The sequence below is a fragment of the Paroedura picta genome, chromosome 6 (genome assembly GCF_049243985.1).
Source record: "Paroedura picta isolate Pp20150507F chromosome 6, Ppicta_v3.0, whole genome shotgun sequence".
NCBI classification, from domain to species: domain Eukaryota; kingdom Metazoa; phylum Chordata; class Lepidosauria; order Squamata; family Gekkonidae; genus Paroedura; species Paroedura picta.
In genome coordinates this window covers 65,696,380-65,714,850 of record NC_135374.1, presented here as the reverse complement: position 1 = coordinate 65,714,850, position 18,471 = coordinate 65,696,380, and the positions used below count along the sequence as shown (strand labels likewise).

At 41.4% G+C, this 18,471-nt stretch overlaps 1 protein-coding gene across 9 annotated transcripts in view; it reads right to left on the bottom strand.

Moving 5' to 3' along the window:
* LOC143840007 (uncharacterized) overlaps positions 1-18,471 on the bottom strand; it is a 68,275-nt gene that overhangs the window by 22,892 nt on the left and 26,912 nt on the right. For 3 of the 9 annotated variants that reach the window (XM_077342872.1, XM_077342871.1, XM_077342870.1), the window contains 3 exons: positions 18,127-18,171; positions 2,009-2,131; positions 1,426-1,490 (listed from right to left, as the gene is read on the bottom strand). The exons of 1 other annotated variant lie outside the window; for it this stretch is intronic. In XM_077342872.1, coding sequence (XP_077198987.1) covers positions 1,426-1,490; positions 2,009-2,131; positions 18,127-18,142 — 204 coding nt within the window. In that variant the 5' untranslated portion in view covers positions 18,143-18,171. Of the gene's footprint in view, positions 1-71; positions 2,132-11,698; positions 11,720-11,762; positions 13,477-18,085; positions 18,172-18,471 lie in introns of those variants that run through there. 5 more of the 9 variants (XM_077342873.1, XR_013231974.1, XR_013231975.1 and 2 more) reach the window with 5 other exon arrangements.

Here is an 18,471-nt window from a genome sequence, read left to right as displayed (position 1 = left end):
CTCCTGGAAGGCCACAGTGCAGGTGTGCATTCTAGCACCTGTTGTTTCCCTGGGTGCAATGGGCTTTGCCTCTAGTACAACAATAAAAATGCATAATATCCCCATCCACCACCCCGTGCTAGTCACTCACAACCCACCGCACCTTCCCAATTGTCACATATCTGGGGGGATGTTGCCACTGGGCACATCAGGGGATTTGAGGGATACACTTGTTTAGACTCTGTCTAGAATCTTTCTTTTAAAAGACTCTTCAAATTAAGCTGCTCAGCCACCTATTCCAAGTTACCCTGGGTTTAGGGGAAGCACAGTGAATCTCACTCAGTAAGAAAAATTCAGTCAGGAGTCTTTCTTACTTCTACTTGTATATTGGTATTGATGTCACCTGCAACCTGAGGCTGTCCAGTAGCTGTGTCGAGTTTGGGGCATTTTTAACTTGTGATTTTGGGAATTGCCAAAACTGGATTTTACATCCCTAAATTGCATGTACCATTGGTGATCAACCAGGGACAAGACTGTATGGAGGGGAAAATGCACAATAGTCTTGGCAGCTTTGTCCCGCCCTCGCACCCACCCTAGGCTCTCCATTTCCTGCTCCAAGTAATTTTATTTTTAATGGCCCGGTCTACGTTGCAGCACAACCACGAAACAATATTGTCAAAATCATCTTTAAAGTGTCTACGTTCTTTTTGGGATCAGGCAGGCAAAACACAGCCCCTTTTCAATTTTCTAGAGGTGGAGAATGAGCTGGGAAAGGGGGGGGTGGATGAATGGGAAGCATTCTTTCAATTCTACAGGAGTCTGAGCATCTTGTTTTTAAGCCAACCATTAACACAAAATGTCACTTTGGGCTCTAGGGACCATGTACAGCCTTCTCACAACTCAGGCAGGCAAAAACAGCCCTGTTTCCGTTAGGTGGAAATTGAGCGGGAAAAGGGGAGGGGGATCGGCCAGCCTTTTACTGATCATACAGGGGTCTGAGTGTTTTGTTTTTAAGCTAACCGTTAAAACAAAATGTCTTTTTGGGCTCCAGGGACCTTGTTCAGCATCTCAGAAATCCACCCAAACAGAAATAAAGTCCCAAAGAACAGGAATCCCAAGGGAAAAAGGGGGGGGGAATGCTGTATTGTTCTGCCGTTTCTCCATAGGAATGCAGAAGTCTTGATTTTTATTCAGTCAGTCAGTAACCTTTTATTGGCATAAAATATGTATAAAACATAAAAATAGGGTTTAAAATTTCAACAGAATAATAAAATAGGCCATGGGGTTACATAACCAAACAGATCTTAAAATGATTAAATAAACTATAAAAGATAAAAGATAAAATACAAGGTAGGCAGCATATTATAAAAGCATCTTAGTTAAAACTCTGGTTATCTCTGGGTCTTTGTCAGAGAGCAGAAATTGCAAGGTCATAGATTTACTTACAGAAGGCTTGTTTCCCAGCAAAGCAACAAAGCTGTCATCCCGACACTGCTCATATAAGGGGCAATCTAAAAAAATGTGTGAGACAGAGTCAGGGCAGCCAGAACCACACGGACAGAGTCTCGCATGGTATGGGATATGGTGGAATCTTACCTCTAAGACCTTTGAGGGGAAAGCATTCATTCGTGCCAGGAGAAAAGCTCTTCTCAGGGGTGGGACATCAAGAAGATGCAAATATGTAGACATAATATTTCTCTACATAGTGATGCCAAAGATTGCTGGTGAGCAGACATGAGGCTGGATTTTTATTTTTAAAAAATGCATCTGTATTGTGGCATTACTGCATAGTGCAGAAGTGCCCTTTTAAGAAATTAATTTTGGGCCTGGGGGGACAGAAAGTCTCAGTCCATGAGAGAACTGCTGTGCTGTGATTGGTGGCTTGCTGTGGTTGACAAGCTAAGGAGCGGAGGGATAAGTTCAGCTTGTTTTCCATTGCAGCCTCATCAAGAGATGAAAAGCCGTGATGGGGTAGAGGGAAAACGTGGGAGGGGTCTCCCTGTGAGGGGGCTGTAAATAGGAGATTTACCATCTTGCATTTGCAAGCAGGAAGTCACTCGCGTTTTACTCCTCTGTGCGGAAATGGTCCAAAGCAAAGATGATCTTGATTCTGGATCTCTCATGCTGTTGAACTCCAAGCCCTTGCTGTTGCCTGGTGCAAGAGAGAGACAAGAATGAAGAAAGCTAACTCCTGGCAAGGCTTTGTAAGGGTAATGAAGATACTCTCGCTATTAACCTAAAGTTGGCCTTGAAGAATTTGCAGGAGCAATAACGGTGAAAAGCGAGACTCTAGAATAAGCTATCAGGCCTCCCTGAGGCTTTAGCCACACATTACTACTGCCAAGGTATAATGAAGCAGGTTCATTATTTGTGTTTTGGTTATTCTTCCCGCCCCCCCCCCAAATTACAGATGATTTAAGGGGTGGTGGTGAAGAAAGGCTGTGGATCAAATAACTTTGTCGGTGTGCAGCTACACTGAACAACATCAAAACAGCAATATTTTGCAATGCATTCCTTGCAGACAATAGCTCCAGTGCACAGTATGCTGCTTAGCACTGAACTTTATATCATACTTAGTTCAGTGTTCATAAAATTAAACCAACAGTGCTGTGTTTCATAGATATAAAAGCATGCTGAAAAGAGAGACATATGATTTGGATATTTTTCAAGATTGCAGTCATTTTCTATATTATGCATTGGTCTAGGTCAATGAAAGTAGAATCTATTAAACGAGCAATGAAAAACTTAAACTGCAGGAAATGTGCTCTTGGCTTTCCATCTCAAGTGTCATAGCTAAAACTTGGAAAGTAAATTTTTACACATACGGAAGAGCTCAAAACAAAGATACATTTGTCATAGGCATGTTTTGAAAGGGTGTGTGTTAGATTCTCTATTTTGTAGCTGGAACAATACAGAACATTTTATTATGGATTTGGACATATTAAGAGAAAGGACACTGGCATCCTATTTCTAGGTATGTTGTTTTACCTGGAAACAAGGCTCATTAACTAAGATACAGTGTAGTTTGTAGTTTAGAATATTCTTTATAGCAGGCAGCAGGTAAAAGCTGCATTCTCTCAGCCCATCTTACTTTTAGTATGCCTTTATTCTATCCTGGAAGCAAGGGAGGGAATGAATGAATGAATGAATGAGAAATAAATAAAAAATTATGTTCCATAATCTTGACCCAAGCAAACCACATTCCAGGATTCTCGCTGGTAAGCCATGAGGGTGAAAATAATATAAATCCAAAGCCAGTTCATGCAATAGGATATATTTGGCAAAGACAGGATTAACTGTTACTGAAAAAATGTCATATTCTGTAAACATCTCATGTTTCAAATGTTTAATTGCTGCCTATTGGGCAACTTCCAGCCTGTTATTTATACTTACCTCTATCTCCCTTAATGGAGATAGATTAAGGTGGGTAGTTATGTTAGTCTGTCTATAGCAGTAGAAAAGAGCAAGGGTACAGTAGCACCTTCACTGTATCTGAAGAAGTGAGCAGTGACTCTTAAAAAGTCATACCATGCTAGAAATTAACTAACTTTAAACAAATATTCTCGGCTAGTGACACCAGGGTTACCCCACAGCCCCAGAGGAATTGGGTGGGATTTAACTTTAAAATTTTAATTTTTTTTGTAACTAACCTGGGGTGGGATTCGGGAGGACAGAGTTGCTTTTTGTTCATCTGTCTGGTCTGTGTTGGCCTGATGGAATTCACACACAATGGAAAAATAATGGGAGGGAAGAGCTGAATCTGCTGCACTCCCCCCATTGGCTCCTTCCATTTCACCCCTCTCAGAATTTCTTCTCATAGCCCTGCTGGCAGAAATGGCTGGAGGAAGGCTGTTGCAAGAAGGTTCTCAAAGGCAATCCCACCTAAGTTTGCTCCACAATGTTACTATCTACATCTAAAGCACCTGACATTCAACTCCCCAACCGAGTCAGTCTTGCAGCTAAGAACTGAAAAGCCATCCGTGCCCTGCTTGGTTTGTGCTATTTGCCACCTAACCTTAGGCTCCTTACCTCCCCAGCAAAATTATTATTCCAGGTTGTCACACAATTGAACAAAACGGGGCATAAAATATAATGCTGAAATTTATGAACCAATCGTTAGAATTTCAGGATAATGAATCTGAAGATTTGATTCAGATAGAATTTAACAATCAAAGAAGTACAGTTCAGGTCCTGCTATAGAAGCTTCACTAATCTTACAGATTGCAGAATTTTGTTATCTTTTGTACTGAGCCTGAAGGTATATGAATTATTAGATATTCTTACCCCTTAATGACAAATGTTGTGTGGGATAGTTTTCAGATATGTGCTGCATTAGTTGTGAGCTGATTTTCAGGTGAAAAGGCAAAGGCAACATCAGACAAACATGCGACTCAAAACACATTTATCCCTACTAAAAGCTATTTAAAAATGCGTTTAGGATTGCTATTTTATTGTATTTACTTCCAGAAATGACCATTCCTGACAGAAGGAGAAGATTATGTTCCTGCTGCATTGGTCCCTTTTTAAGAATGTAGACGTCTGAAGGGATTTTGCAACATAGCCTATACAGCATACAATAGGTTATTGTCAGACGTTGTCATCCAGGGAAGCATGGGAATAACAAGGCTAGACTTACGCTACTGTGCTTGCAGACGAAGCATGGATTTGGGCATTGGCTGTATCATGAGAATTCTCATGAGGTAACATATAAGGTTCAGCGTACATCATGGAACAAAATTTTGTTCTGTTACTTCAGACCAACATGGTTAGGCACCTAAATCATATCTCATGGAGTTACTGAAAGTGATATTCTCCTTTTCTTTGTACCAGGCCTCTGCATGCCCAGTTAAGGAGACCAGTCTACTTACACTTGTTTATACAGAGGGTAAATTTGATGGATTAATGTGACTGCAGTTAGAATAAGCTTTTAACAGAATATACCTTGATATGAATGAAGGTAATGCTGAGTTGGTTTCTATGTAGACTAACTTTTCAGGATTATAGCTTCTGCAGATTACATTCACAAAATGTGTCTGAAATAATATGTAATTAATTTCAACTATAATTAAGTTCTGGTTATGATATTTTTAAATGAATCATCCACATGAGAGCTTCCTGTGTTCCCAGTTTTAGCACTCATGCCCACAGAGGTGTGGAAAGCAGTTTGCACAGGGAAGATTTTATGGTGTTTCAAAGACCAACTTGGTGTCTTTCAATGACCAGACTGCAGAACTAGAGGCAGGATTTCCAGGCCAAGTAACCAGAGGGAGACCAAAGAGGATATTGGCTTACAGTGTGACCTTCTAGGAAGACTTAGAAGTGATGTTGGTCCTCTCTAGGATTTACCAAATTCTAGAGAAGTGTGATATCAATTATGAATTTTCCCAGAAGAGACATCTTACCATAGACTTATGGTCATTCACCATTGATTGGCAGTTCTAGCTAGAGTGTTCCTACATCCCTATTAAAATAGCTAGCTATAAATTCTGTTGTATAACAAAACTTTGCCTGTGTAGCTCCTAGATAGAAACCAATGAAACACATCCAGATGCGATTGGAAGTCCTGGACCTTGCTGATAGAAATGGAGGTCAGTTTGCAGCCAACAGAATAAGGTATTTTAGTATAATCACTGTTTCAATTTGAATTCAGTTATGCTGTGACTGAGCTCTGGAGACAATATGGCAGGTTAGACTGGTACAAAATGCATTCAATGACACAAAATCTAAATCTGATCTGGTATACATTGGAGTGGCAAGCTGCAGAATATAATAAACATGTTTCAACGGAATGGATGTTGATGAGGAACTAGAGGCAGACTTTGTCCTTTTGACATTTTCTTAAATTTATCTTTGGATAGATATTTATCAAGGTACATGATTAGAACTTTATTAACTCTTCCCCTACCACAAGGCCCTATTAACTATTATTGAAGTATCTCTTGCCACAAGATGACCTTGAACCAGGCAGATATTCAAAATCATCCACCTGCAGTGCTGATTGTCTCATTTCCTTAGCACTCAATACAGAGATCAAGGGCAGCTTTTACTGCTTTTAAGCAGGACCAGCAGTTGAATGGATGGCAATCTTCTGCTTTTGTTTAGCTTTTTCACTCAGGGATCGAGCAAGGTATATGGTTATTTGAAGCTGCACATCTTTTTCTGTATAGTTCCTCTTTGTGTATTACAATAGAAATACAGTAGATTACTTGCACAGTTAACTGTTGATGCTCCCTAAATTGATCCAAGGGTGTATACTAATGTACATAACTGGAAAGTCTTGTGACAGTCCTGAAAGGGGGAATCCATCCCATTTTTACAGCCTCATCCCTCTCCACCAGAATATTGTTTGCCTCTTCTCTCATGGTAAACATACAGAAAATATAACAAGAAGCCAGTATATTTCTCCAAAATGGCAAAATCACATATGGGAGGTAGGGTTTAGATGTCAGAAAGAAATACTGGATGGGAAAGAATGGCCAGTGCCATCCTGAACCCTTTCTCTGAATGGCTTAGGATGGTGATAGGGACCTTTTCTGAACTGTACTGGGCTGCCGCTAGGTGTTTCAGCTGGGGAAGGTTGCCCCACCTATTCCCAAGTCCGTATGGGGTAGCATTTTCCCTGCCAGGCCCAGTCTGCCATGGATCTGTGTTTCCAGATGAGGCAGCTGGGACAGAAAGGTCAATTTTAATTTTTAAGAATGGGGCATTATGTTGCTTAGCTATCAGGAGGACAAAGAACAAATTTTGTTTAAGGGTGAAAGGAAAGAATAGAAAATCCTAAAATATAGCTAATCAATCTTAAAGAAAACTGATCAAGCTTAGGCTAGTGTGACTAGATCTAACGCTTATGGCGGGACCGCACCGACCTTGGGGCATCCGCCCCGCATCCCTCAATGTCATCCCTCAATGTTCTCAAAATGTCCCGATTATTTTTAATGAATATATATATATATATATTGGCAGTTGAGCGCTATGCGGGGGAAAGAGAGAGAGAGAGAAAAAGGTGCCTCTTTTCCCATCATGCCTTGCAGTAACGGCGCAGGCTCCAGGAATGAAGTAAAAGGAGGCGGGGCGGCGAGCGCAAGTTGCTGAAGAAGGAGGAGGAGGAGGAAGTGGAGGAGGAGAATGAGGCAGGGTGTGGGGAACTTGCTGGTGAGGGGGCAGGGGGCGGGTGAGTGCCCACTGCCACTGCCGTCACCACCACCACTGCCGCCCTCACTGGGGAGGGGGGTGCCCATCGCCACTGCCACTGAACTCACTGGGGAGGGGGAGTGCCTGCTGCCACTGCCACCAAACTTGCGGGGGAGTGCCTGCCGCCACAGCCGAACTCACTGGGGGGGGGGTGCCGCAGCAGCAGTGCCGTGTTCCACCTTTCGGTGGGGAAATTCTGGTCAGGTTAGCTTAGGCTCACAAATGAAGTAATTGCTAGGATTTAAAATCCTTGATACATTTTTTATAGTGAAATAAAAATACTCTAAAGGTTTTCTAGCATTCATACTGGCTAGCTTTCTGCCAGTAGTCTTGGTGTTTCTAAACGTAAATATAGAAAATTATTAATTAGCCTCTTCAAAGTCATTAACATGCCTCATTAGCACACTTTGGAGACTGCACATGGCTCACTATGGGCCATATGTTGCTACCCATGCAGCCTTCTGTAAAGAAACTCCACTTTTATCCAAACTTTTTTCTAGCCTTAATGTTTTGAAGAAGTCTGCAGATCATTTGGATAAATAAAACTGTATTATAATTGTTTATAGATTAGCTGAATTGATTGTCACAGGGAATATTGTAGAATTAAGCTTCCCTTGAGTGGGCATCTGTGAAGCTTGCTTAATTTAACTGACATTTCTCTTAAAATGATGTTACATATGGATTCAAAAACAGCTAAGAATCATTTCATTGCACTGGCCTTGCTGGCTGTTTTCTAGCAGGCCTTCAAAAAGAAGACAAGAAGCTGCAGCTTCCAGTCAGCCTAGCAGCTTCTTCAATAAAAGGTTTGTGGCTTAAGGAAACATATAGACAGAACAATGGAGTGTTTAACAAAGGAATTTTCTTGAGAATCCTCTGGATTACTGTTCCTTGTTTGATATTCTCCAGAATTGCTTCCTTCCATGTAGGTAACTGTGGAACACATTGGATCCCATTTCCTGGTCACTCTGCTCTGCTAACAGTCTTTCAGAGAGTTCTGGCTATCTATACCTGCTACATTGTCCTTGGACCTTTGTCTTCTGATTCCTCCTAATCAGAACTTCAGCCTAAGTTATTTCCTCTCTAGAACATCCATTTAGGCTTACGCATTTGCTTGTATGACTTCACCAATAGACCCAGCAGGTTCCCCTATGCAACTTGCAAATCTGTCTAGTTTAACCCTATGGACAGAGTTGGTCCACATCCTGGATGGAAACCACCATGTGCTGAATGAATAGTTCAGTGCAAAAGTCACATGGATTTCCAATGTCAGCAAAGCATGAAATTCATTCTTGAGAAATGTGAACAGCATTAATAACCGAAGTTTGCCATGGAAAATAAATTGGGTGACAAAAATAATAAATATTTGCTGCAGAAAATATTGTTTTAATATTAGACAAAACTTTAGATTTAGGGTTTGAAGTGTCACTATCTCAAACCCACTTCAATAAAGGTTAGAGACACAAATAGGCAGAAGCCTGCTGGAGAGATTAATTATGCACCATGGGACAGAACAAGGTATACAAGATAATGCTTAAACGGTAAACAGAGACTGGAAGCCAACACTAGAGAGAGAAATAAATACAAAATGTAATCAGAGGGACTAATTATAGGTTCTGGGTAGAGTGAAATATTTTAACCATCCTCTAGGGTTTGCAAATTGATCAGCTCCCTGAAACAATCGTATCTGAAGCTGAGGTGTGCTGAAAAGTTAGAAACGAAAAGCCAGAGTATACCTTGGGTGCTAGTGCATGTATTTAAGCCCAACAATTGTTACCAGGGAAAAGCAGTTTTGAGAAGGGCAAATTTCAGCAACAAGGTAAAAACTTAACCCTTAACCATGCCTGTCATTTAAACTAACAAACCCTGTTTGATGGAGGAGTTATAGCAGAGCACCAGGTAGGGGAAGGATGAACAGTCCCACTCATCCACCTTCTCTGAATATTGTCCATTTTGAATATGTTGAGGTTTAAATATATGTGATTGTGTGTAATATATACATTATACCTAATTCCATCAATGAGTTAAGGTACATTAGATAAATGCTTGAGTTGAGTACCAGATCATCTGATGTTCAAGGGTTCTGAAATGGTTTTTAAATGTGAAAGGAGTACATCCTTTGAAGGCCCTCCTTCAGCTGCCTACCCCGCCTCCTGGTACCCAGCAGACAAGCCTCTGAATGAGCAGCGTGCACCATTCTGAGAAAGCTCTTCTCTCTCTCTCTGCGATGCTGAGATTGTTCGACTGGAGCAGTCTGAAGTGCACATGCCTACTTCCAAGTGGTAGGGATAGCCTGGTAATCTATACAGAGGAAATTTGCAATTCCAAATGCAGCCAGTGAGTAGAGGAAAGGAAGCATTAAGATCCTACACACAGAAATGGGGTTTCCAAAGTCTTGATGCTGTAACAACAACAGCCAAAAACAAACACCCCCCCCCCCTTTATTTGGATTCAGTCAGAAGCCTTCTTCATATTTTTTCTATAGGTAAATAAAAATAAAACCTTTCTTGCAGCAGATTCTGTTCTGACATTATGAAGAATGTCACTTCTGATAGGTAAAAAGACTTGACAAATACCTAAATAGAGAGGAAGAAGCACTTGCTATGTTATAGGAGGATTTGGAAGAACATGAGTGATGTTTCATTTCTGTCATCAGGTTTATCATGAGACAGGCTTTAGGTGAATAATTACCTGACAGTGGATCTGAAAAGTTAGTATGTATTCAAGGAAATGCTCTGAGCAGGCAAGAAAGCACAAATATGAATGGAAATGTTCATGTTGGCAATGAATAAGTTTAGGTTAATATTTTTCTCTTGCTGCAATCATTAGTAATTTTGCTAAAATATTATGGCAGAGGCTAATCCTTTAGTGCAGTGGTCCCCAACCCCTGGTCCGGAGACTCGTCCCAGTCCGTGGATCAGTCAGTACTGTGCCGTTGCTCCTCCTTGTCCTCTTTCCCGGCTGCTGCCTCGGGGGCTGCCCTGCCACTCTGCTGCCGGCGCACCTTTGGTGCTTTCTGGCAGCCGCCATGGCTTGGGCTCCCCCTTGGCGTGGCACTGTGCAGTACTGCTGGCAGCGTCCCCCAGTGGTCGCCGGGAAGCTGGCGGAAAAGCAAGTGGAGCAAGGGCTCAGGCGGTGGTGGCGACATCCCTCGGCAAAAGACTACCCCCCCCCCCGGGACTCAGTAAAATTGTCAAGCGTTGACCGGTCTCCGGTGATAAAAAAGTTGGGGACCACTGCTTTAGTGTACTATTGCAAAATGTTAGTAATTGAGCAGAACGATTGACATTTAATTCAAGGGCAAAGTGTTTTTAGTTGGAAAATACACAATCTAATATGCATAAATGCAGATATATAACTGGAAAACCCTGCAGGGACAGTAAAGGGAATAGCTAGCTAGATTAGCAATGCTAGGTACCTCCCCCTATTTCAAATTGTTCCCTTCTTGTCTCTGATTGGCTTACTCATGCTTTCCTGGTTCTTCTGCTCAAGAACTGTATATTTGAGATTGCACATAAGTTGTTCTACTCTCCTGGGCCAGAGTAAAGGTAAAGGTAAAGGTATCCCCTGTGCAAGCACCGAGTCATGTCTGACCCTTGGGGTGACGCCCTCCAGCGTTTTCATGGCAGACTCAATACGGGGTGGTTTGCCAGTGCCTTCCCCAGTCATTACCGTTTACCCCCCAGCAAGCTGGGTACTCATTTTACCGACCTCGGAAGGATGGAAGGCTGAGTCAACCTTGAGCCGGCTGCTGGGATTGAACTCCCAACCTCATGGGCAGACAGCTTCAGACAGCATATCGCTGCCTTACCACTCTGCGCCACAAGAGGCTCTTATACCTGGGCCAGAGTAGGTTTCTATAATATACCACTGCCCACATCTTTTAGAAGGTGCTTAACACAATTACCACAAGATATTGTTTATCAGGATTTTTCTTCTCTCTGAAAACAATCTGAATAATTTGTTAGGAAGTGTAGAACCATTTATTTTGTGTCTAATAAAGAAATAAAGCTTTAAAAGATCAGGACAAGCTGAGAACTGCATGCTAGAATCTGCCAGCATTATTTTGCTTTATCTGACTGAAATGTTTAATTCAAAATTTAAAGAAGAATGCTGCTTAGGTGTGTATAGTGCTAGGTAAAGTTTCCTTTGCCTTACAGGGCACAGTATGAATTTTGAAAAGGTCAGATGTTTAAAGAAGATTGTAGCTAAGGCAGGTTTTACCACAGAATGATTTCCTTAGACAATAACCCTATTGGAGATTTATTTCTAGACTGACATAGTAGACATGATTGTGAACTGAAGATGCTTTATGGACAGATCATGGAATTCCATGTTCTTTTAAAAAAGTTTTCTTCCCTACCAGAATGCTTCTATTTAAAGTTAAAATAAACAGCCTAATTACTTGTCTGAGGACCAAAAGGAGAAAAGGTCAGAATTTTTAGGCAGGTTGAGGATGTTGACAAACAAGAGCCAAAGAAGCAGCCCTAGAGCTGCATCATAGGCATGGCACACACATTAGCCACCTTTTTCTCTGACAGAGACTTGGTGCCTGCAACATTTGAAAACCCAGTTATAGCTTTTCTCATAATCACTGCATTGTCATTTTATTGTGCACCATTACATTACAAACACTGGATAAAAAGGAATGCTTCAGGCCTTCTAGGTTGGCTCACTGGTTGAGGCTTTGATCATTAACTAATTAACTCAGGCTGTAGTTCTGCAAGAGACAATGCCTATTTACTCCTTATATACATCTGTTTTGCAAGGCAGGTATATTTATTATGGGTCAAACATGCGGATTTTGAGACCACTGCCTTTTAAGAATATCACAGGAAAAACTCCTCATGCATAGATCTGCATGAGATTTTCCACAATGAACTTGCATTAGGAAAATAAAGTGACAAGTCAAGACTTGTGGATGTCAGTGAACAAATCCTTGTGGTTATTTTATTTATGTAAATATCTCTACCCTACATTTCCCCTTCAAAAGGAGTCTATTCTATACAGAGGTTACTGAAAGGCTTTTGAATGGACTGTATCTGTTTGGATTGTGTGTGTGTAATATAAGTAAAGTGCTGTCAAATCACTGGTAGGTAGGTAGAAAGTTGGTTAGGTAGGCAGGTAGATAGGTATGAAGTCAGAGCACCTAATCCCTGACCCAGGAAGTGTGTTGGGAGCTACACTCCACCCAGGCCCCTCCAAGTTTGTGAACTCTCATGATCATATCTGTGGTCATACTCGGTCCCTGAGGGGGCTCCCAATGCCCATTTCAGTCATCATCCATTAGGTTCATAGGAAACCTTGCTCCTCTCTAAAATTATGACATGGTAAGGTAGGTGGGTGAAAAACTACCTCCCAGGGCCAGAGGGGAAAAGGCTGGACACTGGGCAAGACCCAGTCCACAATGAGGCGAAATAGTCAGGAGCCTCTACAGTGAATTTCACATGCATAGCACTCCAGAAAACAGCTAAACAGTTAATGAACTCAAGTGAACCCAACGATTTGTGAACATGGGGGGTTTGGGGTTTGGGGTTCGGGGTTCGGGGTTCATGACCTTCCCCCAACCCACAACCACCCACAAATCCAATCAACTTCCATTTTCCAGGTTTGTGCCCATATCTATGCACAATCAATATTTGCTCTTTTGCTTCTGGGCCTCTGGATCGCAACTAAGAATCAATGTGCTGAATCCAAAGAAATTTAAGCAAGCTTATTCTCATCAATAGAATTATACACATAGTTAAATGCTGAAGACATACTTTAAAGGATAATGCTTAATGAAGCAGTCAGCAGTAATAACACACAGCCTGTTCCTTCTCCCAGCTATGTTTAACATTTTTATGCATTAAACTGTACATTTTGCCAACTCTCTTCTCTGAAAGTTAGCTTTCACTGAAGTCATTAGTGTTTATATTTCCCCCATATAATGGGATTATATTTGAATCTCAACAGAAAGAAATCACACATGGGGAAAACTATGGAGATCACTAGACAACCAAGAAAGTGTAAGCTCCAGAGACTTGGAACATCTCAGCATAGGTTGACAAATATAACACAGCAAGAGATTTAAAGCTGCTTTCCCCCCACAGGAACATTTTATGTAAAACATATTTCTGTTTATATGTCTTGGTAGTACAGGAGAGAAGAAGTGCCAGGGAATAAGAACATTGACACATCAACTCATTTGAAGACACTTTTATCGGTAAAACTGCCACAGAGGAGGCATAACTGCCACAAAGCTTGTTTGATTTTGAAAGCAGCTAGGAAAAAAATAGAATAAAACAGTTGAAAAGTTGTCCTTGACATCTGTAAGGAAATAAATAATAAAGCAGATTTCAAATATTGTCTTAGGTCAGGTATACATCACTTGTTTAAAACTGTTAAAAACTTCTGTATACTTAGTTAAAAGTTTGAGCAATATACAGCTCATTGACATAAAGAAATTATAAGCAGACCTTTTTGTCAGAACTTGCAAAGCCCAATCAAACAATTCAATTTTATTGACGAACAAGAATTTATATAAAAGAGAGCCTGTAGCTAAGGTAATTTACTTTATAACAATCCCACACTAGTAAATATGACATTTCTGTAAATATTTCCTAGATGCACTTTGTGAGGATGATGGAGCACCACCTGGTGTTGGGATGTCCAAGTGCCACAGCAGTCTGAAGTTCAGGGGTCTTCACAGCCCCAGTCTTCTGAGGTGGCATTCTGGGGTCTTGGTGGTGGTAGTGGCAGTGACTTGCAAAGCCAGGATCTTTGACGACGCTGTCGCCACATTTGCAACCACAGCAGCAGCCTTGGTGGTGGTGGTTTGCAGTCCCTGGGCCTTCACCACTGCAGCAGTGGCATTGGCGTATCCTTGGGTCAATCTTAGCTCTCCCACATGCCCACCCTGGCTTTGTTCACCAGGGCAGCTCATTCTCCCCTTATCCAAGGCATGTCTCAGGAGGTCCGGGAGATATCCTGGGAGGTCAGGACTCCTGGGGATGTCCAGACACACACACCATTGATCCCCGTCTGTCTGTGGGTCATTGAAGAGCCTGGACATATAGTCACCGTTGATGTGCTATTGGCTGACCTGATTCTGGATGGCAGACGTAAAAGGAGAAGGGAAACCTACCATCATGGTTTTTCATGGTTTGGAACCACAAGACAGAGGTGTGATCTACCACCAGGGTAAAGGGATGAATAATATTGGAGGGCTCTGACAGCCCACTTTATAGTGAGGGCTTCTTCCTCCACTGTAGCGTAATTTCTCTTTGCTGTTTGGAGCTTGCAACTAACAAACACCAATGGATGTTCTTTGCCTTGGACCACCTGGGATAGTACTGCACCCAGTCCTGTTCTGGAAGCATCCGGGTGTAGTAGGAATGGCAATGAAAAATCTGGATAATGAAGTATGGGGTGTCGTGTCAGGCTGATTTGGGGGAAGGATTGTCTGGTGGTTCCCTCCACTGGGTCTTCTTCAGCCTCCATATAGCAGGCGCTGCTTGTTCATGGAGTCGGAAACTCAACAAAAGGTCTCCAGGGGAACAAGTAGCCTGCTCACCTCCAAATGCCAACTGGAAGGAAGCTGAGTTTCCGCAGTATGTTGGCATGGCTTTTTCTTGGTGATATCCCAAGCAACCTTGTTGCTTCATTTCAGTTGCTTGGACTGAGTACTGGTCCTGATGCAGTATCATAATGTTTACCACATGCTGTGAATGGCAAACCTGATCTTTAAGCAGGGTCCTTCTTCAGGAATGTGGGTCCAAAGTCTGTAGTGCTAGTGTGTCAAATTCAGATGCATGCCATTATCATAATGCCAAGTTGATAATTTAATTGGAGCTTCTCCAGAAGTTAGAAATGCAAAATTCTTCCCTTGAGTACATTTAAATGATTTTATTCCAGTTAGGCTAGGGACACCTTTCTGTTCAGAATATATTTTAATCTTTAAGTTCCCTTTGCTCTATTCCGATGAGGAGAGCTGTTTTGTAAGCATTTGTGTGTGTGAAGGAACTGTTGTATGTAGCTCAAATAGTTCAGTGAATAGTTAACATTCTGTGTTTTTATTTTGTCTATGGTATTACAAGCAGCTTGATTAGAATTCCAGCCTGCCCAAAAGCCTAACTATTGATAACTATTTGCGCATTGTACAATTTGTGTTAGAGTATTCTGCACAAAAAGAAAAGGATATCAGATGATGCTGACATGATTAACCTGAACTGTGAAGTGAAAATTCACACACACTGAAGTCCTAGATTTACATTGTACCTTTTGCATCCTTAACTGGATTGGATATCAGAATGCTATTTCTGTGATGCTACCATATCGAGGCAGGCTGAATGAGGCCTGCCTTTGCACTGGCATCTGTGTCATTCTGTATCAGCTGTTCCAGATATTTTTCTGACACAAAGCCTCTTGCTGGACAAATAGGAAGTGATATAGTACAAACTTAATAGACAGAATGATTTCCAAAATTATTGATTCCATGTGCAAGCTTGCTTACCACAGCTAATTTTAAATTAAATTATTTAGCTATATGTACTGAGTTTTCATTGGATTAGAATGATGCGAGAATAGCTTCACAGAATAAAGAATGACTTTTCCAAACACATCAATTGTACAGGACAAAGTACACGAAACAAGACAAAATAGTAGATGACATAAACCAAAGCAAGTGAAGGATAATATAAACAACATAAATGAACTATATAGATAAGTTCAGAGGGATAATCCTTTTTAAAAGTATGTGCAAAATGAAAAATTAAATCAATTGAGGGAAGTTGCGATCATTTTTCAAGCTGAAGGAGGAACAAAAGAAAGGAAGAACTTTGATCAGAAAGTGCAGTATAACTGAGCAGAGGCACAAAGGGCCCTCAAGATAATGCCCCACTCATTAAAGATGAGATATATGCTTTTGGAAGGAGGCTTCCACCCAGTTATCCCTGCTAGGTAAGGAAAAGAATTGCATGCATAAACAGGGCTACATCCATCATACATGATCCAGCAGCCAGAAATGTGCTTGTGCAGCCCTTTTAAGCAATGCTGAATGCAGTCTCGGAGGGGGAGCAGAACTCTAGGGGCCGTTCCGCATTCGTCCAAAATAGCACAATGGTTACTAATTGAAATTGCTACAGTTTTGCCGTTATGCACAACGTCGTTGACAATCTGCAACACTCCTGAAACAGATCCGCAAAAAGTGCTTCATTGTAGCGCTTTCAGGGAAATCCCAAAAAGTGGATTCACCCTCTGGAAAGCGCTACACTCCTGCAACCAATCTGCAACACTAGCGGGAAAGTTCTGTGTGTTACCATTGTTGCGGTTTCTGCAAAGTCCCTCCCCCTGGCTCTCTCCTCTGATCTTCCGGCGAAGCGATCGCCATTTTTTTTTCTCCGAGCGAGCGGAGATCAATGCACCAGCAAGCCTTCGTTTACCCAGTGAGGCTTCCCCGGCTGCAGTCCCTCTGTTTAAAGTCACCAAGCACAAGCATCACAGAGGCCCGTTTGCTGGTTTATTTTCCCTTTATTTTTCACACTGTTTTCGGCTGAAAATCGCGCCCGTGAGGGGGGGGGATTTTTTTTTTCATTCGGGGGGGGGAGCGTGGCAACGAAGAAATGGCCGCTCAAACAGCACCTGCTAGCTGGATGGGTCTCTCCGTTGCAACGAATCAACGCATATTCGTTGCAACGGGTGTGTGTGTGTGTGTGTGTTTTTTTAAAAACCTTCCTTAAAGGGAAAGGGGCTGTTTGGGAGCATGATAACACTGCTTGACGGCTAGGGGCGGGACACAGCTCAGCAATAGCGCTTCCTTTCTAGCGATTTTTGCCGAGACTGGAAGCCTGTGGGAAACGATAGAAACACAACTGGATTCCACTACAAAGGCAGGTATGCATAACGACGATTTCCACTATTTAAAATGGTGATTTTTCGTTCCACAAACAATTTGCAACATGGATCCCGGTGCGGAATGGCCCTAGATGTTGTCCTCCCTACCATACAGCTGATTGGCAGAGTTACAGCTTTTTAAAAAGTCTACATATGTGCAGGCCCAGCTGCTTCATGCATATTTTGATTGAAGCTTCTGCATGAAGATATCAAGTCTTTGTTAAATCACTGGAGAGAATCAAATGTTACTAGATTTGCTTATGTCATCTAGTGTATTTAAAATGTGTATGAAATGGGCACAAAATCACTTTCTCTCAATAGAGCAGGCATTTGTGAAACCCTGGGGTTTCTTGACAGCCTTGGAAGGATTTTCCAAAATAGTGGAGTTAATTAATTTTTTGTATATATTTTAAATTTGTTAAACATTTATTGGGAAATGCGACCATATATGGTCATATCAGCTTCCCCCCCCCAGAATGACCAGTGATGGGCCTGGAGGGGGTGGGAAAAGGAGGGGCCCCAGGTGGTATATATACAGCTATGCTTCCCAACCCTATTCTGCAAGGTTGTACCACTTCTGGGGTTTCTTGAAGCCTGAAGAATGTTTTGGGGGTTTCTTAATAGTAAAAAAAATGAGAAAGGCTGCAATAGAGTGTCTGAAATCTTATCAATATGTAGTTGAGCCTAAGGTGAAAACCATATACTTTAAAAGGACCTTATGCTGACATAAAAAAAAAGTTCTTGATTTTGCAGGAAAACAAAGAAAAAGTATAAAACATTATTGCTTGAAACTTTAAAACCATGTGAAATACCATATAAATAATAATCTACCTTAATCTCATTTATTCACCATAAGTAGTAATATTGGTATAAGAAGATAATAATGAGAGATTCATGCTTAGTCTCTGTAGTCCATACAAAAACTCACACTATAAATTAAACAGCTGTCTTCAGTTATTGCTTAAAATCAGTTACACTATTTTTACAAGATCGTAGTATTATGCTCTCATGTGCCCATGAGACATAGTTTAAATAGTATTATTACCAGTAATCCGCCTCTGTCTGCTAAAGCCTTTGTGTGCTCACCTGAGCCTCCAGACATGTTACGCAGGAGGAGATTGCATGGATGTCCTATAGAGCAGAAAATCCTTTGTGAACATTACTACATTTAGATGGTTGCTTATCCACATATGCATTATTAAACCATGTTAGTGGTATTGCAAACTGGCATAACTACATATCTATATAGCTAATTTTGAAACTTGCCCAGAGTGCTATAGGCCCAGCTACAAATAGAGGAAATCCTTTGATAAACCTGACCATGTAAATCATGTTTTCTTTCTCAGATTTGGTGGAGAAATTAGGCAAATGGTACAATTTCTGAGAATTTCATATCAAGTGGTAAGAGAAGAAAGAGCTAGAAATGTTTTG